The 21,142-nt window shown below is 45.9% G+C and overlaps 1 protein-coding gene across 1 annotated transcript in view; it reads left to right on the plus strand.

Annotated features, from left to right (window-relative positions):
- Positions 1-6,607: 6,607 nt before the first annotated feature.
- GLDC (glycine decarboxylase) overlaps positions 6,608-21,142 on the plus strand; it is an 86,878-nt gene continuing 72,343 nt past the window's right edge. The window contains exons 1-2 of the mRNA XM_084772602.1: positions 6,608-7,123; positions 7,618-7,696. Coding sequence (XP_084628728.1) covers positions 6,848-7,123; positions 7,618-7,696 — 355 coding nt within the window. The 5' untranslated portion in view covers positions 6,608-6,847. The remainder of the gene's footprint in view (positions 7,124-7,617; positions 7,697-21,142) is intronic.

Raw genomic sequence — 21,142 nt, forward strand, 5'->3', positions numbered from 1 at the left:
CCAAGAGAGGGTTTCTCTGTGTAGCTTTGGCTGTCCTGAAGTTGCTTTTTAGTCCAGGCTGGCCTAGAACTCACAAAGATCTGCCAGTCTCTGCCTCCTGAGTGCTGGGATTAAAGGCATAAGTCACCAAGACCATCTCAGTTCTTTTTTTTCTTTTTTTCTTTTTCCCCCCCTAAGCTAAAGCTAGAAATATCTTTGGTCATCTTGGTAGCCTTATCTTTGCCAGATGCCAACAATTCCAAAAATATTTGGAGGCTCTGACCTCTTACCTGGTTCCTAAAGTGGTCTTAGGGTATGTCTAATAAATAGGGTTGCATCTAATGAAACTGCCTTGCTAGTTCCATTTGAGTCCATTCTTAAATTGTTTTATTAATGAGGCTAAGAACCCCAATGGGGACCATGATTTCCTCCATATCGTAAAGATATGTGCCACCACAGCTGTGCTTTTATTCTCCTGGCTCAATTGTTGTCTGGGAGACTTACTACCTCCTTCTGCTAACCTAGGCCTACACCTGGAAGCTTCTAGCCTCCATACAATCTAACCTAGGCCTAGAATGTTTTCACCCTCTGACACTTACTGCTTAATAAGCTCACCCTAGCCGGGCGTGGTGGCGCACGCCTTTAATCCCAGCACTCGGGAGGCAGAGGTAGGTGGATCGCTGTGAGTTCGAGGCCAGCCTGGTCTACAAAGTGAGTCCAGGATGGCCAAGGCTACACAGAGAGACCCTGTCTCGAAAAACCAAAAAAAAAAAAAAAATGCCGGGCGTGGTGGCGCACGCCTTTAATCCCAGCACTCGGGAGGTAGAGGTAGGCGGATTGCTGTGAGTTCGAGGCCAGCCTGGTCTATAAAGTGAGTCCAGAGCAGCCAAGGCTACACAGAGAGACCCTGTCTCAAAAAACAAAAAACAAAAAAAAATAAGCTCACCCTGGGCTGGTTGGTTCAATTCAGCTGTTCTGGCTCAAACTCTTCTCCCAGCTGACTTTCACCACCCCCCCCCCCCCGCCCCCCAGACAGGATTTCTCTGTACAGCCTTGGCTGTCCTGAACTCATTTTGTAGACCAGGCCAACCTCAGACTCACAGCTATACACCTGCCTCAGCTTCCAGAGGCTGGGATTAAAGGCGTGTGCCACCATGCCTGGCATTCCAGCTGATTTATTCAATCTGGCTTCCCTGTAGGCCCAGAATTGCTCTCCTTGACCTCAGATTTACTCAGCAATCTGCTTCTGGCTTCATCTCATTTTCTGGCTGTTTCATCTTCACCTGAATTCTCTCTCTGCAACCCATCTCTCTATTATTATCCTGGTAAAACTGCCTCCTATCTCGGTAAAAACTGTTTCTTTTTTTCTTTTTCTTTTCTTTTTTGGTTTTTAGAGACAGGGTTTATCTGTGTAGCCCTGGCTGTCCTGGACTCACTTTGTAAGCCAGGCTGGCCTCCAACTCACAGAGATCCACCTGCCTCTGCCTCCCGAGTACTGGGATTAAAGGTGTGTGCCACTACCACCCGGCATGTTGGGCTTAAAAGCTGGGAGTGGGGGGTGAGGGGCTGTGTGTGGGGATACCAAGCCCAGCCTTGTAAATTTTTTGTTTGTTTATTTGTTTTTTGTTTATTGAGACAGGGTTTCTCTGTGTAGCCTTGGCTGTCCTGGAGTTACTCTGTAGACCAGGCTGGCCTCGAACTTAGTGATCCCCCTGCCTCTGCCTCCCGAGTACTGGGATTAAAGGTGTGTGCCACTACCACCCGGCATGTAAAATTGCCTCTTAAAGCCGGGCGTGGTGGCGCACGCCTTTAATCCCAGCACTCGGGAGGCAGAGGCAGGTGGATCGCTGTGAGTTCGAGGCCAGCCTGGTCTACAAAGTGAGTCCGGGACAGTCAAGGCTACACAGAGAAACCCTGTCTCGAAAACCAAAAAACAAAAACAAAAAAAAAAAAAACCTGCCTCTTAAGTAGCTTCCTTTTCCTCTCTTTTCTCCTGAGATGTGGGTGTATCCTAGTCTGTCAAATCTTCTCTGATTCATCACTTTTTCTGCCACTCAATTAGACATCACTTTCAAACATGGGTGCTTCCTTCTACAAACTAACTTTCCTTTCCTTTGGGATTAAAGGCATGCCTGGACCTAGACCTAAGCTTTTCTTTACCTGATACTCGCTCTATACCAGGCTGACCTTGAACTCAGATATGTTTATCTCTGTCTCCTGGATTAAAGGTGTGTTTGTATTCCAGGCGGCTCATACAGACCTAGAAGATCTTTGGATGTGATCTCTTGCCAGAACAGCCACGTTCTAAATTAACTTACATTTATTTTTTGTGTATGAATATTTTGCCTGCGTGTATGTCTATGTGCACGTGCATGCCTGGTGCCTTGGAGGCCGGAAGAGAGCACCGTATCCTCTGTAAGATGATTGTGGGGACCGGGACTCAAACTGGGATCCTCTGGAAGAGCAACCAGTGTTTCAGCCGCTAAGTCGTATCCCTGGCCCCGATTTTATTTTTTTTTTAAAGAGAAGTTCTTACATCAGGATGTATACTAAAATTTGAATGATGCAGAGGTTAGCATAACCTCCGCACAAGGATGACATGCAAATTCATGAAAGCATTTCATATTCTGGGACCCAAAAGTACTCTGTTCCTTATGTGGTCTATGATGCTATGCTATGCTGTCACCTTGGAGGCAAGCAATTCCATCTCTACTGTGTTCCGTGTTGCTGTCCTTTCATAAAAATTATTAATTAATTAATTAGTTAACTGATTTTTTAAAAAAATGCCTAGCCTTTTCTTATTGTAAGGATGCATACAATGACCTCATGCTCCTTATACACTGGAATTGAAACTGTAGGCCCCCATCCCTATTGATAAGCTATCCTTCATAGCTCACTGTGGACTGTGGTCTTTCTCTGCAGACCTGCAAGAGTGCAGTCTATCTGTATGTAGCAGGATCTTTCTTCGAGGTCTCTTCACCTAAAAGACACCCGTGAACTGGGTTCAAATGAGGCCTCTTTGTTTTAGTGACTTTTCAAGTTATAGTTTATCAGATCAAGTAAAATACTGGTAGGCTCTACAAGCCTTTATAGATCATCTGGGTCTCTACCCGCTAGCGCAATGTCCTCTACCTTTCTGTTGGTTACTGTTGCCGCTGGCTTTTCCCACTCTGGGATTCCACTATTACTACTGGCTGTTTCATCAATTCGTCTTACACAATCACCACACCTGCAGAGCACAGCAAGTACAGGGCTCCTAAAACTGCTGGCACGCTTCTTACCCATAGGTGAAAGGACTGTCTTCTGGAGGAGTATGTTGCCCACGGAAGTTCTATTCTTATGTTCATTTATCAAGCTGTAGGATCCTCCCTTCTCAACTACATCAACAATGATCAGGTATGTTAGCCCTATTTGCAGAAGAGATGGTCCTGTCGGGCTTCATCAGCTGACTCAGCAGACTGAGAGCCACTGCGGCTTGAACTTACATAATGCGTAATGCGTTTGTTTTCTCGCGGCTGTGATGAAGCGCTCAATAGAAGCAACATGAAGGAGAGAAGGTTTCCTTGGCTCACTGTTCCAGGTTACACTGTATCATGGTGGGAAAGTTAAGGTATCAAGAGGTGGAAGCAGCTGGTCCCATTATGTCTACAGTCGGAAGAGAGCGGTGAATGCAGGCATGCTTGTGCTCAGCTTGCTTGCTCTGCTTTGGATAGTCTAGGATGCCAGCCCCTGGAATAGGTGGCGCTCACTTAATCAAGGTACCCATCCCCCAACATGCATTGCCCCAAAGCTGCTTTTCCAAGGGATTCTACACTCTGTTGATAATTAATACTAATCATCACATAACTGAACCCATAATCCATGGCACTGCAAACATGAGCAATGTCCATATAACCTTGATGTTTACTTGGTCTGGAATTCAATATCAAGCAGAAATCTCATCATTATAAAGCAAATGAGTGGGACAGGGAGATGGCTTAGAGATTGAGAGCACCGGCTGCTCTTCCAGAGGTCCTGAGTTCAATTCCCAGAAACCACATGGTGGCTCACAGCCATCTAGAATGAGTTCTGGTGCCCTTTTCTGGCCCACAGTTGTTACATTCAGGCATAACACTGTATACATAATAAATAAACAAATAAATAAATAAATCTTTTTTTTTTAAGCCTTTAATCCCAGCATTCGGGAGGCAGAGGCAGATGGATCTTTGTAAGTTCAAGTCTAGCCTGGTCTACAAAGTAAGACTATGAGTCTAGGACAGCCAGGGATGTTACACAAAGAAACTTTGTCTAGAAAATCTTTAAAAAAAAAAAGAAGAAGAAGAAGAAGAAGAAGAAGCAAGCTAGGCGGTGGTGGCCCACGCCTTTAATCCTAGCACTCGGGAGGCAGAGGCAGGTAAGTGAGTTTGAGGCCAGCCTGGTCTACAAAATGAATCCAGGACAGCCAAGAATACACAGAGACACCCTGTCTCAAAACTCCCCAACCCCCCAAAAAAGCATATGAGCAACATCTTATGATGTGATCCCTGTAGAAGCTTCACGTCTGACATCACCTGTCTCACTCGTCTTCCTGGAGTATGCTGAGACCTGACTTGGGCTATGGGCTTAGGAGTCAGGAGATAATGACAGGTCCTTGTAAGACCTTCAAGGAAGGTGTGGCCAATCTGTTAACAAAGGAGGAGCTGGTTCAGCAAGCAAGGGCAACTCAGGGGGAAAAATAATTGATTGGGGGTGAGATAAGGCCTCATAAAACCTAGCCTGTCCATAAATCCCTTATGTGTCCAAGGATGACCTTGAACTCCTGATCATCCTGCCTTCACCTCCCAACTACTGTGGTTACTGATATTCAAAACCACGGTACAGTTTACTTCAATAGAATGTGCTGTCCAAAATAATCCCGTGCATTCCAAACTACTAAAATGCCCTCATTCCGATGTTCAGATAGGAGACCAAAGAAAGCTATGAAGTCAGCTTGCATGGAAATTTGGCGATCCAATGCCTGGTCTAAATGACTGTTAAATACTATTCTTCTAACCAACAGAAATCAAGATATTCCTTCAGAACATTGAAGTCTTCTAGTTTTCTTTTGTTGTTGTTGTTGTTGTTTTGTTTTGTTTTGTTTTGTTTTTCAAGACAGGGTTTCTCTGTGTAGTCTTGGCTGTCCTAGACTCGCTTTGTAGTCCAGGCTGGCCTCGAACTCACAGCGATCCGCCTGCCTCTGCCTCCCGAGTGCTGGGATTAAAGGCGTGCGCCACCACGCCCGGCTTCTTCTAGTTTTCTGACCTGTCATTTTAATCTACAAACTGGTCACAGTAGTTAGCCCTCCCTCCAGGTCGTTCCACTAGAAAGGCCTAACTTAGCAACTATTTGGGCTAGCAAAGACCTGCCTGCACCAGGTACTGTAGTTACCCACCCCTGATGGTTTAGGTAAGACCCGTTCTTTTCTCGTTAAGGGTATGTATAAAGGCAGAACCGCCAGTCCCAGGTTCCTGTCCTTTCTTCCTGAAGATGCCTTTGCTCAGTTACAGTATCCATTCAGGTTCATTCAGGAAAACACAATGTATCCAATAGCATTTTAAGTAAAGGAAGATTCAATGTCAGGAATGGGTGCTTAATCAAACCATTGCAGAGGGGAGGAAGGGGGAAGTGAGAAGGAGGGAGGAAGAAAGATCCATCCATTGCCAAGGAAGATAGATGATGGGGTGTAGTTCAGTGCTAGAGTCCTTGCTAGCTTGGGGGTTGGGGGGAGGCTTTGGCTTTGATCCCATCACATTATATCTCAAGCAACAACAAAGTGGGGCAGGAGAGACGGCTCAGTGGCAGAGAACACTTGTTGGTTATCAGCACCCACATGACAGCTCACAACAGCAGGTAACTCCACTTGTAGGGGATCTGATGTCCACTTCGGGCTTCAGCAAGCACTAGTCATGCAGATGATGTACATACATACATACATACATACATACTACATACATTCCCACCCCAATACACAAATAAATAAAAATAAAGTCAATCGTTTATTTGTTTGTTGTTTTGAGACAGGATTTCTCTGTGTAACAGCCCTGGCTGTCCTCGAACGAACAGAGATCTGTCTGCCTCTCCCTCCTGAGTGCTGGGATTAAAGGCACGCACCACCACGCTCGGCAATAAAATAAATCTTCAAGAAAAAAAAAATAAAGCGAGCCAGTAAGCTATTTTAGAGGATGTGCTTTTTGCCCAGATCTCATAACTATGAAAGAACCTTCATTTGCCTATATGATTCTCATGAGATGTGACCCTAAAGCCAAGGAGTGGAGTCTTCCTTCAGTATGAGAGTCATTTTCAGTCTCCATCCACTGGTCCAGAAATTTTACGAATATCAGAGCTGCCTACATTGTTTCTGTATCACAACGGACCCTACACCCTGCCAGCGGGTTCATAGAGCATCCCGAACCCCGTATAAGAAGCGAGATTAGGGACCTGAGATTCCCTGCTATTAGGCAGGGGACTCCATCCCGCTGCTGAAAAGGGTAGAGAAATGGGAGGAGGTGGGAGAAGAGGAGGAGAGAGAAAGGGAGGGCCTGTCTCGCCCCCGCCCTGCAATCCACTCCCATTGGCTAAAGGCTTCCTGGCCCCATCCTACCGCCCGCCTTCGGGGCGACACTTAAAGTGTGCGGAGCAGGTGCCTCCAGTGGAGGAGGAACTTTGCAAGAGTTAGTGCAGTTCGTTGCACTCATTCATTGAGAGCAAGCCTCTATCCTTCGTCCGGCCAGCAGTTGTTGGCAAGGGGACCCAGGAACTGCAGTGGCCAGCCGCGGGGTACTGGAGTCAGAAGAGAGCCGGGGATCGCTGCTGACCCTCGTGGGCTGGGGAGGTGACGGCGGCTGCGTCCATGCAGCTGTGTGCCAGGGCATGGGGGCTGCGCCTGGGCCGCGGAGTCGGGGGCGGCCACCGCCTGGCTCGGGGCACGGGCTTGAGTTGGGCGCCGCGGGGCCGGGACAGCAGCAGCAGCGGCGGCGGCGGTGGCGGTGGTGACGGGGACGGTGGCGCGGCTGGGGCCTCGCGCCTCCTGGAGCGCCTCCTGCCCAGACACGATGACTTCGCTCGGAGACACATCGGCCCTGGAGACAAAGACCGGAGGGAGATGCTGCAGGCTTTGGGGCTGGCGGTAAGGCCCTTCACCCTCTACCCTGCCCGGGCTCTGCCCGCGGGGCCTCCAGACTCCCACCTTGCCCTCCTCTTGCGTCCCGGGCCCCAGTTTAGAAGCGAGCTCGCTCTTAATCTTAGTGCCTACTCCACTCTTAACTTTTCTGCCGTTCCCGCTCTTCAAAAGTGCATTTAAAAAATATCCCCAACTCCAGACGAACCCTAAGTTTGCAGGAAAAGGAGAGAGGTTCCCTACTAGAGCGCACTAATCCAGTCAGCTCCCGTTGCAGACTAAAATCGAACCCGGAGTGGAGGATTTGCCATCTGGCTCTATCATTTTTTTTTCCTCCAAAAGATTTCTGTTGCCTGAAGTTTCACTTTAAAAGAAACTCCACTTTGACGATTTAAACGAGGTTCCTGCCAGCCCTGAAGATGAAAAACACAAAGGTGGCCCTTTTAAAGCAGGCATTTTACTCTACTTGTCTGTGTTCACCAGCTCGCGTTTTTTAATTGTAGAGTATTGATGAACTCATCGAGAAGACGGTCCCCGCCAGCATCCGCTTAAAGAGACCCTTGAAAATGGAAGACCCTGTTTGTAAGTGTCCAGGAGGACTCACTGGGTCTCCGCTTACTCTGGTTTACTTGGCTTCTATAATTAATCCTTAATGGTCCAGCCTTGGGGTAGGATTGCTCAGTACTGAAAATATTCAGTACCTTACAGGCCCTAAAACAGTGAGGTTTTTCTTCCCCGGAAAGAATCTATGCAGCCCTCTTTCGTGGTCTTTATTCCTGGGTTGAAGGCGAGGTACCTATAAGCTTCCCCCAAGGAAGGCCACGCAAAACACCCGTGGTGGACTAGGACTCTCTACTGCATGCACCTCCACCGGAAGGGCCTTCGGGTCCTGAGCTGGGTGTGTTATCTCTGTAGATCAGGTGAGACTCAGGAAGGAAAAAGGAATCGCCTGAGGTCATGGTGCTGGAGAAGAGCCTGGAATTGGGAGGAGCCCTTCTCAAGGTCTTTTGCACTAGTTTCAAATGGCTCTGTTTCCTCCTCTCACACCTTCTGAGGGCCAACGGTGCTCTGCAAGTCCGAATGATTTTTCTGAAGAGCATACAAATATAATGTATGCTTGGTTAAGAAATCTTGGGCTATTTATATATTGGCTTTTCCACTCATTCATTCATCCATTTTAAAAGTTTTTGCTTGCATTTGTCTTTGTGCCCCACGTGGGGCGTTGGATCCTCCAGAATTGAAGCTCTGGGCATTTGTGGGGGCATCATACAGGTTCTGGGAGCCAAACCTGGGGCCTCTTAAGAGAACAAAACGTGCTCTTAGCTGCTGAGCCGTGTCTTCAGCCTCTTAGGAGAAATGTTTTTTAATGGGGGGGGAGGTGTTTTTAGAGTGGGGGAAGAATCTAGACATGAAGGGCGTGGTCAGAGCTGAAGAACTCTTTAAGAAAAGAAAATAAAGCCGGGCGTGGTGGCGCACGCCTTTAATCCCAGCACTCAGGAGGCAGAGGCAGGCGGATCACTGTGAGTTCGAGGCCAGCCTGGTCTACAAAGCGAGTCCAGGACAGCCAAGGCTACACAGAGAAACCCTGTCTCAAAAAACCAAAAAAACAAAACAAAACAAAAAGAAAAGAAAATAGAAAAAAAAAACCCCACCCCTCCCTCACCTGGCTACTCATATCATGGAGATGTTTCTCGATTACTAGGGCAGTTGGTTGGTTGGTTGGTTGGTTGCTGTTGCTTGTTTGGTTTGGTTTCTGTAAGATGGAATTTTTCGATGCAAACCTGATTTTGTTTTCAAAGATGACCTCAGCCTGTTCTGGTTGCAGCTAGGGAAGGCTGTACCTCAAGTTCTGCCTAGCATTGCTTTGCTTCCCTTGTTGCTGTCAGAGTCTGATGGCAAGGAGCTTGCTCACAAAGAATACCCCCTGCCTCAGACCCACAGAGATAGCCCCAAGCTCTGTCTATCTCAATTTCAGGACATCAGAATCCTGAGCCATCAAATGTGGAAAAAGCAAAGTTGGCTTTGTTTTTGAAACAAGGACTCCCATGCAGCTCAGGCTAGCCTCGAACTTGTGGTACTCGGCTCCAGACTCCTTGAGTGTTTGTTGTGTGTGCACCACAATGTGGAACAGCTGTGTTTATATTTGAGCAAGCGGTTGTGTGTGTGTGTGATTCTTTGCATTCTTTTTTTCTCTTTTTAAAGACAGTCTCACTCTGTTGCCCTAGCTGACCTGCTATACAGACCAGCTGGGATGAAAGGAGTTCACCACCGTGCTCAGCTTAGTTGTGTATTTTATTTTATTTTATTGGTTTTTCAAGACAGGCTTTCTCTCTGTAGCCTTGGCTGTCCTGGACTTGCTTTGTAGACCAAGTTGGCCTTGAACTCACAGAGATCCACCTGCCTCTGCCTCCCTAGTGCTGGGATTAAAGGCATGTGCTGCCACGCCCAGTTTAGTTGTGTATTTTTAAAGGAAGCCATTAGTGGAGATCTGTGCAAATGATTGCTTTGCTGAGACTTTCAAAGTCAGAATGTCTAGATTCGCCCCTTTTACAATATACTTTAAAGTAAGATGCTCTTTTAAGAGTGTTAGGGACACCTGAACTCAGGAAGGCAGAGGCTAGCAGATCTCTCTGAGTTCAAGGCCAGCCTGCACTACAAGTGAGTCCAGGACAGCCAAGGCTACACAGAGAAACCCTGCCTTGAGTAACCCCCCCCCCAAAAAAAAAACTTGGGGAACTAATCAGCATTGTCTCTTTTTCTTTCTTTGGTTTTTGAAACAGGGTCTCCCTGTCTCTGTAGCTGGCCTGGAACTTACTGTGTAGACCAGGCTGTCCTCCAAGGCAGAGAGATCCACCTGCCTCTGCCTCCCTCCCAAGTGCTAGGATTAAAGACTGGTTTGTGCTTGTTGAGTCAGATGAGTAGTTTTTCTATCCAGAGATTCCCAAGACTTTGCAAGAGTAGATCCTAAGCCCAGCAGCGTCTGTGAGATTTTAGGTTGGTTCCATCTGCTTAGTCTACACAGTCACTTGGAGACAGCAATTCTACAGTCAGACCTCCCACCTCCCCTCTCCAGCAAAGCTTGCTTGTTGGAGTAAGGAGCAGTGGCGATGCGATGGTTAGGGATGTCGTGTTTACAAGACTTGGATGTTTCACTCTGCCGTGTCGTGGCTAATGGATGGTCGGTTTCTGTGAGGCAAGCAGGTTGGTTTCTTGTCACCTCCAACAGGAGCATTTAGGAGTTGAACAGCCTCATTCTGACTTACCTTCCTGTGAGCACTAATGCTCTCTTATACTCAGGAATAATTCTGCAGCCAGGATTTGTTGGCTGTAAGAGCAAGTTGCACTTATGTTTAACTAAATAACCTTAAACACTTACGTAGGGCTTCCCATGGCACGTTGTTGTTGCTTTTAAAGACAAGGTTTCTCTATGTAGCCCCAGCTGACCTGGAACTTGTTCTGCAGAACAGGCTGGCCTTGAACTCACAGAGATCAGCCTGCCTCTACCCCACCAAGTGTTGGGATTAAAGGCATGTGCCACTGCCACTCGGCCCCGTGGGCACTTTTGAAAAGTGCTTTCTGTGTAGTATTTATTCAATCCTCATTATAACCCACAAACAAAGTTAGTCTTTTTCCATTTCTTTCCTCTCTTTTAGAGATGAGGGTCTCATCTGGGTTGCCCAGGCTGGTCATAAATTCATGGACTCAAGTGGTCTCTCTCTCTCTCTGTCTGTCTCTCTCTCTCTGTCTCTCTCTCTCTCTCTCTTAAATGTAACTTTTGTTTTTGTGTTTTCAAGAAAGGATTTGTCTGTGTAGCCTTGGCTGTCCTGAACTCACTTTGTAGACCAGGCTGGCTTCGAACTCACAGTGATCTACCTGCCTCTGCCCCCAAGTGCTAGGATTACAGGCGTGCGCCACCACACTGGCTTAAAGTAGTTCTCTTATCTTCCCTTCCCAGGTGTCTGGGGCGACAGGCCACACTACCACGCACAGTTATTATCCCCCTTTAAAAGGAAGAAACCATGGAATACAGAGGCTCTTTAACTTGACCTTTAACTCTTCACCTTTTGATGGGAGCAAGATGCAAACTCAGGCCATCTGGATCCATTGCCCCCACTCTGGTCATGGCATTGCTCTTTTCATGGTGTCCCGGTAAAGCAGAGACCTCTGGCCCTCACTCTTCTAAAATGCACAAGGCCAGTCATACTGGAGTCACTCTTGTCATATACAAAGTGCCCCAGTGCGCTCTCACTGTCAGGGTGAAGGAAGTGGAGTGAGTGTCAGACCCAGGGCTTGCTTGCATGGATGAGAAATAACCTCTGACTGACAAACCTGGAAGATGCTGCTGCAGGGAGTAAGTGACAGCATTAGGGTTCCGTCAGTCTGCAAGAAGACTTCCTCTCACACACTTCAGAAAGTGCCTTGAAAAAATACTTTTATCAGTTCCTCTATATCAGTCTTGCTACTCCATGTAGCAAGAATTAGTAAGTCATTCCTCAGACAAGCAAGCAATGCCACTCAGTTCAAAATCCCATCACTTTAATTCACTTAATTGAATTTCCCTCCCTCACCCACAACCTTGCACCAAAATAATAAATCAACTAAATTAGTTAAGAAATACATTTTAAACCAGGCATGGTGGAGCATATCTTTAATCTCTGCACACGAGAGGCAGAGGCAGGCGTATCACTGTGAGTTAGAGGCCAACCTGGTCTACAAAGCTAGTCTAGGACAGCCAAGGCCACACAGAGAAACCCTGTCTCGAAAAACACAAAAACAAACAGTTAAAAAACAAAAACAAAAACAACTGGGAACGTTGGTTTCTCTGAATGGTATAAGATGTCTTTTTTTTTTTTTTTAGTGTTTTTGCAGTACTATCTATTAATGTTATAAATTAATTGAAAAGTACTTCAGAAACCCAACTGAAGACTTTTTAATTGTGCTCTGTTTTGCTGTGTAATCTTTCCAGTAAAATCATCTCAAAGAAGCCAGATTAAACTAGCTCCAATTAACCAGCCAACTGCCACAGAGATTAAAGTTTATACAAAGCCACACGCTGCTTTTCCTGGGCATGCTTTGGGGGAGAGGGAGGTGAGGTGAGGGGAACCCCCTCGTGCTCAAATTAGTCTATGAGAGCTGAGGAGCTGAGCTGTCAGAACCAGAGTTCTCCGGGCCCAGAGAACTGAATGTTCTAAGGTGTGTCCTCAGAGTGAATTTTTAAATAAATGTTTAATGGAGGGAGTGATCGAGGGACGGGCATTATGCAATGCAGACACAAGTGATACCTTTATCACCCAGAGGGCTCTGTAGTCCCTGGGCTGATCTGAGCACTTAGAATGGGCCAGATAGTCTTCCCCAAGTCAGTCCTGTCTTTCAGATTGGTCCTCAGTCAATCTCAAGGCTCCCTCTTAGCTGTTTCTGGCTCTCCCTACTCCCAACTGAGATAAAGATACCTTATTTATAAGTAGTATTTTTTTTTTAATCTAGCAACTGTGGACAGAAATAAAGACTAACCAAATGACAACGTCAAGATTATTTATTCTGAACTCGCTGTAGCAAAAATTAGATGCAAGTTTTGGAAAATTAAAAAAAAAAATCTTTAGAGATGGGGGTGAGGGGGCTTCAGTATGTTCCTAGAGGAGCCTGTTGGCTTTCAGGACACTACAGAAGGGCTAATGAGAGGCACTTCAGAGTCGATGAGGTAAGCGTGTATGTATGGCTTCCTCTGATTGTTCCTGAGCTGAATGTGGTCTTTGCAAAGGTTAGGAAGAGAACCTAGAAATGCCAGTCTTTATAAAGTTTATTTTTTAGCTTTAAAATACTTTACATTTTCTTAGGTTTTGATATATAAAACCACACTGACCATGCTGTTGACAGAACAACTAAAAAATAGTATTTTTCTTTTTAAAATAATCTCTGAAGATTATAGTGAGTGTGTGGGGACAGGGGTACATGTGAGTGCAGGTGCCCTTGGAGTGTAAAGATGGGTGTTGGATTTCCTGGAATTAGAATGGTTGAGAGCTGTTTAACCTGGGAGCTGGGAGTGTCTGAGCCATCCTTCCAGCTCTCACCGTCCTCTTAAAGACTCATGGAACCTAGGCAGCATCAACAAAAGGATATCTTTTTTTTTTTTTAACATTTAATGGGCTGGGACGAAGGCTCTATGTGTAAGGGCACTTGCCACCAAATCTGAATAATCCCCAGAGCCTACAAGGTGGAAGGAAAAAATGAACTGTACAAGTTTATTCTTTGCCATGCATGAGCAAATATACACACTGTAAGTACAACCTAGTCTTTTAAAAAAATGATATTTTATACTTCAGGCATTGGTGGCGCACACCTTTAATCCCAGCACTGGGGAGGCAGAGGCAGGTGGATTGCTATGATTTCACGGCTGGCCTGGTCTACAAAGCGAATCCAGGACAGCCAAGGCTACACAGAGAAACCCTGTCTCAAAAAACCAAACCAAACAAACAACAACAACAACAACAAAACACTGTGTTTTGCATAAGTAACATTCTTTAAGATTGTTGTTTGTTTAAAGTGGACTGTTTTGGGAAACTGTAGGTTATTCATCGCTGGTTAGAAATTATTGCCAAAATCCAATGGTTTCTCTAAAACACTGAGCTGCAGGCCCCATGAGCTGCCATGAGGTTCTCCTGTGCCTGCCTTAACTTTTCCTTTTTCTTAGTTTTCACTTGCCAAAAGGAGTATAACGAGACTAGAAAGAATGCTCAGTGGTTGAGGACACTTGCTGCTTTTGGAGTTAAGTGGAGTTGCCAACCTTATGGCAGCTTACAACCACCTGTCACTCCAGTTCCCAGGGTCTATCTGATGTCCTCTTCGGGCCTCTGGCCACCGGGCATGCATGCAGTATGTAGTCATGTGCAGGCAAAAACACTAATATGCACGTTTTTAAAAAAGGATTTTAAAAGATATTTGCAGCTATAGTTTTTCATACAGACTTAAGTGTAGTATACAGAGATTTCTTGTTTATCTCCTACTCTTACCTCCCACCAGATTGGTCAGTTTGTTACCATCAATGGACCACTTTTTCTTTTCTTCCACCCCCCTTCATCTTCTATATCCCATGATGACCTCATCCTTGTGATTGTCTTGCCTCTGCCGCCCCCTGCGTGCTAGAATTGATGTGCACCACCATGTCTGCCTGATGGATCTATATCAATTCATGTTTACCCAGAGTTCATAGTTAACTCGGGGGGGGGGGGGGGAAAGCATATTTTAAAAAATTTATTTACCTGCCGGGTGTGGTGGTGTAATCCTTTAATCCCAGCATTCTGGAGGAAGAGGCAGGTGGATCGCTGTGAGTACAAGGCCAGTCTGGTGTACAAAGTGAGTCCAGGACAGTCAAGGCTACACAGAGAAACCCTGTCTTGAAAAACTAAAAAAAAAAAAAAAAAGAAAAAGAAAAAATTTACCTTATTTTGTGTGCATTAGTGTCTTGCCTGTGTATATGTCTCTGTGAGCGTCAGATCTTGGAGTTACAGTTGTGAGCTGCCATGTGGGTGCTGGGCTTTGAACCTAGGTCCTCTGGAAGAACAGTCAGTACTCTTAACTGCAGGGCCATTTTTCCAACCCAAGCATAATTCTTTTTTTAAAATATATTTTATTAATCATATTACATCTCAATTGTTATCCCCTCCCTTGTATCCTCCATTACTCCCTCCCATATTTCCCCTTACTCCCTCCCCTATGACTGTGACTGAGGGGGATCTTCTCCCCCTGTATATGCTCATAGGGTATCAAGTCTCTTCTTGGTAGCCTGCTGTCCTTCCTCTGAGTGCCACCAGGTCTCTCCATCCAGAGGACGTGGTCAGATATGAGGCACCAGAGTTCGTGCGAAAGTCAGACCCCATTCTCCACTCAACTGTAGAGAATGTCCTGTCCATTGGCTAGATCTGTGCAGGGGTTCAAAGTTTACTGCACGTATTGTCTTTGGCTGGTGCCATAGTTTGAGCAGAACCCCTGGGCCCAGATCTGCCGGTCATAATGTTCTTCTTGTAGGTTTCTAGGACCCTCTGGATCCTTCTATTTCCCCATTTTCCCATGCTTCTCTCACCTAGAGCCCCATTAGGATGTCCTCCCCTCTGTCTCACTTTCCTGGTAAGTGAAGACCTTCATGGGACATATCCCCCAAGCATAATTCTTATGCAGTATTGGATAGTGAAATTGTGTGTTCTAGGAGTTTGGAACTGTCCAATGACCTGCATTAAGCATAGATGAGAATAGTTTCACTGCCTTAAAAATCTTCTGCAGACACAATCCCTAAAACTGCTGCATCTATCCTAATTTGCAATATTTCCTACATAATATCAACTTATGGTAAATTTTAGGTAGCATCAAAACTATTCAGTGCTGTCAAGATCACATATGCAGCATTATAGATAGAGTGTTATCCTTGAAGATCACTAGAGAGGAAGGACCCTTTTTCCCTACATGAAATAGTCCCGGGACTATTCAACAATATATGGGTTTTGAGTTGGTGCTACCTATGGCTTTTGTCACCAGTAGGTATGTGAGCTACAGTTGCCAGGTCTGCCTCCATGGCTTCCTCTGTCAGCTTTCCACCCTCAAGAGGCTTCTGTGGAAGGTACTACACAGACACTGGGTATACTAGAGTCAAGTGGTAGTAAGGATAAGGTCCCTGACAGCACGATAAATGCTTAATATTCTGCAAATAGGGATGGGAACTGAGATTATGGCATCGACAGAGATGAAAGTGGATACACTGTAAGTAGGCTACTTCGTTGCCGGGGAGTGTGGACAGCGAGTGCGAGTTGCTACTCTGGAGGCTTCAGAGGCAAAAGTTTGCATGGCATATGTTAACTGTGAGTTCAGGTCTACCTGGAAGCCGACATCAAGACAATGTTGAATATACACAGGGAGATGGAAGCAGGGGACAGGACAACAGGAATCCTCAGACTGCAGCAGGTCTGATCCTGGTAAAGTGGGGCAGGTGGACCGAAGACGGAACAGAGAGACTCTTAGATGGCTATACAAATCTGGGAACGGTTAAGAGTCGAGAGCCCAAGAGCAATATGTGAGGCTGTGCTGTAGAGAGTCCAGAGTGACTTCCTAGGAAAGAGTGATGTCCCCAGTGGAATGTGGAGAAGAAAGAAAGAGGCAGCTTGCAGAGGGGCCACAGAACAGTCAGGTAGAGTCATCAGAGCCAGGAAGACAATTTTCCACAAGTGCTGTGAAGTTGAGAACATCGGCAGAACCAAGGGCGCCCCCTAGGGTGGAGGAGTTTGGGCGCTGCCTGCTTTGTGCTCTCTTTGCATGGTAAGCAGGAAGAATTAAGGCCGAATGAGGCAAAAGTGGAGTTTCAAAAGTGTCAGGATGTCTGTCTAGCTGGTAAAAAACGGAGGTCACGCCTCACAGAGCCCTGCTGAGGTCCAGTGGCATCGATTCTGCGTGGCATCATTTAGTGATGCTCACTGAGTTCAGCTGAGGCTGAGGATTGGCACCAAGTGCCAAAGACTTCAAGGTCTGCCAGGCAGCTCAGGTCACTGGGTTCAGAAAGAAATGGAAAGGTGCATCCACCTTGCATCTAGAGGTCCAACGACCAACTCCATGGAACAGGGAGGAAGGCACCGACTGGCAGGACTTCCGGTTCTGAAGTCAGCAGCTCGGGAGCAAGTGCTAGGTCCCAAGGTTGTGCCCTGTCCTCAGTGTCTGTCTTCTGACTTCTGCATGTCTTTGTTAAACTGCCTCCCCAGTAGCTTTATGTATGTTGTGTGGTGGGTGAAGACTTAGATCTCTTTTTGAGATTTATTTATAAGTTATAGCCATACAAGGTGGCTCACACCTTTAATCCCAGCACTTGGGAGACAGAGGCAGATGGATCTTAGTGTGTTGAGGCCAGCCTGGTCTAAATAGTGAGCTCCAGGACAGCCAAGGGTTACATAGAGAGAGCCTGCCTCAAAACCAAAACATACATTTATTTATTTATTTATTTATTTATTTATTTATTTATTTTTGGTGTCTCTCTCTCTCTCTCTCTCTCTCTCTCTCTCTCTGTGTGTGTGTGTGTGTGTGTGTGTGTGTGTGTGTGTGTGTGTGTACACACACGTACTTGTGGGTGTCCTTGGAAGCCAGAAGAAAATAATGAATTTCCTGGAACTGGAGTTATAGTAAGCTGTCTAGTATAGGTGCTGGGAATTGAACTTTCATCCTTTGTAAGAACAGCAAGTGCTCATGACTATTGAGCCATCTTTCTAGACCCTTACATCTCATTTTCACTGCTCAGGCCTGTTTTGCTTACTAACCCCAGGATGTTTTTATAGTAAAACTTGAGAGTTTTAGTATGGATCCTAAATGCTGATTTAAACTATGAAAAGGTGAAATCTCTGAAAATCTAAAGTTATTGTAGGCACTGATAGAACTTTACCAATAGTGTCACGTTTCCCCTTACAAATGTTCTTCCAAAGCCTTTGCTTATAGGAATATAGTTGAACCACATATGAAACACTTTCTGTAGTAACTGCTATGGATTCTCTAATAGGTACGTTATTCGGCATGCTGAACTACCTATATGGGAGAGAGACTTGATCTTTTCCTTGCAGCACGCTCTTCTCGGTCCACTATGCTCCTCTCTGCAAAGAGATCACATCTCACTGAGATGATCAATTAAGCCCCAGATCTCTCCATAGACCGCTCCTTTGATCTGTAAAAAGTTGTTCTTTGTCTTCCCCTCAGGCAGGATGTGTTGTTTGAGTGACCCTCTAAGAGCATGCACTTCCCGGTGTGCTCCTGCTCCACAGGGCATAGCTGCAGGTCCAGGGAGGCAGAGCTGAGGAAAAACAAAGCACCCCTCAGACTGTCCTCGCAGTCTAACCATCTGGCCTTACTGTGAACACATAGGTCATCTGCTGTTCTAGATAAATATTATGAATTGCAATGTTTCTCTGTGTTGGCTTTATAAAAGGAAAAAGCGAAGTGGAGAGGCCCTGATGGAGGCCTCCCAGAGAAAGGAAAGCGTTTGAGGTTGAGGAACAAAATAATTGATAGAATGTTCCTCTTGTGGAGGAATGTGAGTCCAGAACATGGCTGTTCTGGCGAGAGATCACATGCAAAGATCTCCTAGGTCTTGTGTGATCCAGCTGGAATACAAACACGCCTTTAATCCACGAGACAGAGGCAAACAGATCTGAGTTCAAAGCTAGCCTGGTATAGAGCAAGTATCAGGTAAAGAAAAGATGAGGTTCAGGTGTGGTGGTACACGCCTTTAATCCTAAACGGAGGTACAGTTAGTTTATAGAAGGGAGCACCCATGTTTGAAAGTGATGTCTAATTGAGTGGCAGAAAAGGTGACAAATCAAAGAAGAGGATACACCCAACTCTGGTGAAGAGAGGAAGAGGAAGCTACTTTAGAGGCAGTTTTACCGAAAGAGGAGGCAGTTTTACCAGGACAGTAATAGAGAGATGGGTTGCAGAGAAAGAACTCAGGTAAAGACGAAATGGGTCAGAAAATGAGATGAAGCCAGAAGATTAGAGCAGATTGCTGGCTTAGTCTGAGGTCAAGCAGAGCAGTTTGGGGCCCAGAGAGAAGCCAGATTAAATAAGTCAACTGAGAGAAGAATTTGAGCCAGAAGAGTTGAGCCAGCCAGCCGAGACACAGTAAGAACATGAAAGGATGAGCTTATTAAGCAGTGTCAGAGGCTAAAAACGTTCTAGGCCTAGGTTAGATTGCATGGAGGTTAGAAGCTTCTAGGCCTAGGCCTAGGCCAGCAGAAGGAAGTAGTAAGCCTCCCAGACAACAATTAAGTCAGAAGAATAAAAGTGACTTTTACACTCCTCCCTTTGTCTACCACTGTGGGGGTTGTTCTGTTGATCTTGACACTCTGTGTCTGTCAATCAAGCAGGTTCCACTGCAGAGGGAGGCCTACTATGTCATGTGAAGGAAGGAACTGTGGGAACCGCAGAGGAGCCTGCCTCAGCTCTTTAGGAGGGGGTGGGGGGTAGGGCTGTGAGGGTTTGCTAATTGGAAGAGTCGGACCAGACTGGCATAAAGGAAGTTGGGGTTAAGACAAGGGGAGGTCAGGTCTCTGTGCTGCCCTCGTTGCTCTGGCTACATTGTAACTGTGACTCTCGTTTTAATTGTCCACTTGACACTGTCTAGAGTCACCTGGGAAAAGAACGTCTCTAAGGAGTGGCAGTGGCAGCAGCGGAGGGGATGGGGGGGGGGAGGGGAGAAGTTGGTTTCTGGACATGTCTGGGGCAGAGTTCTTTTTGATTACATTAAGACTGGAAATTGACAGCCCCGCCCATGATTGATGGCACCATTCCTGGGCAGGGCGGTCCTGTGTTGTTTAAGAGTGGGAATAGTGGACCGAGCGGTGGCGTGCGGTCATCCATTTCATTGCTTTTCTGTTATTGACTGTTGATGAATGAAGATTGACTGCCCCAGATCCCTGCTGCCTTGACTTCTCCACAGTGGCAGCAACTGGAATTGTGGGCCAGATTTATTCTTTCTCCCTAAAGCTGAATTTAAAATTCAGGTTTTTTGTTTTGTTTTATTTTTTTTGTTTTAATCATGGTAGCAAGAGATGGGACTAAGACAGGGATCCATTGCCAATAGAGAAAGGCCTTCCATTGGAGCTTACACTCTACAGCGGGCAGAGAATCTAGTTTGGTTTGATTTCCTTTAATGAAAAAAATCATGTGATTGAACTGAAGCTGGTCATGAAATCCTCTGCAGCTCAAAGAGGAAACTCAACACTGAGGGTATTTGGATTGGCCAGTGGCTGCCAGGTTATGTGTAAAATTATATTTTTAAAAAGGTGTTGTAAATGACTAGGTGATGTGAAAGAAAGCCTAAATTTTTAGGCGGAATTTGAATGTACACTCTGGCTTTGACTCAGGAAATCAGAAAATTGTAAAATAAACTATCACTTACAAAAAACATTTATTGTGGAAAACATTTATCATAGTTGACCCAAAACCCCCTGCCTGCCCACGGTTTCCACACAGCTTTGAAGCTAGGGATGTGAATGCTGACAAGAAAAAACTGCCAAGACAGCCTCTTCCCTCACAGTCTGTCCCCAGCTTTTCCCTTCAGCCTCTGGCAAGGAAAGTCCGTTCTCAAGCCGGTGACAGTGTCTGGGCAAACTCAAATATGAGTGTGTTGGTTTTCAGTCCTGACATGATTTCCTTGGAGACTTTCTTAGTGTCTTGCCAAGTGTGGGAGGGTGATGAGTGAGAGGAAGGCGGTGACACTGCTTACGGTCTGCTCTGCTCGATGCAGATGCTTCTGGCTGGGCTGCCCAGGAAACTGTGTCACTCAGAGTGCCACACCGGTCTACTTCCCAGAGTACCGCAATCCCAGGAGTGATGTCCGTCACTTAATTGTTATCGCGAGTAATATAAGTGCAAATCTCGGATTTGGAAGGGAAAGTGAGACTCCACTGCATCTCTAACCTCAACTTTCTTTGAAGCATCTCGGAAGTGTACTATGGGCAAGAATGAGCATGTTTATTTTTTGTCGTTATTACATCTATCCATTTATTTTGTGTATGTATGAAAATGTATATGCAGATCAAAGAACTAGTCCATCTTATCCTTCTATGTGGGTCCCAGGGATTGACCTCAAGCAGGCCATCAGACTTGGCAGCGAGCATCTTTCTTTGCTGGCCAACCCATCTTCCCAGGCCTATTGTTTTGTTTCCTGGAATCCCCAGCTAGTTCAAGTTGGCCTTGAAATCAGTGCAACCCTCCTGTCTCAGCATCTTAAGAAGTTAGGATTATAAGCGTACACTGCCACACCCATCTTGTATTTGGGTGTCTAAAATATCCTGGACTTTGTGCCAAATAAATCTTTTCATTTTGAGACAGAGTCTCACCGTGGAGCTCTGGCTGGGAACTCTTCTGGATAGATGAGAAAGTTTAGGTGTAGCCCAGGGTAGAATGCTTGCTTAGCATATGCAAGGATTTAAAGTTTAATTTCTCATACAGAGGAAGAAGAATAAGAGGAGGAGGAGGAAGAGAAGAGGAGGGGAGGAGGAGGAGGAG

Source organism: Acomys minous (genome assembly GCF_964271855.1).
Source record: "Acomys minous genome assembly, chromosome: 2".
NCBI lineage: Eukaryota > Metazoa > Chordata > Mammalia > Rodentia > Muridae > Acomys > Acomys minous.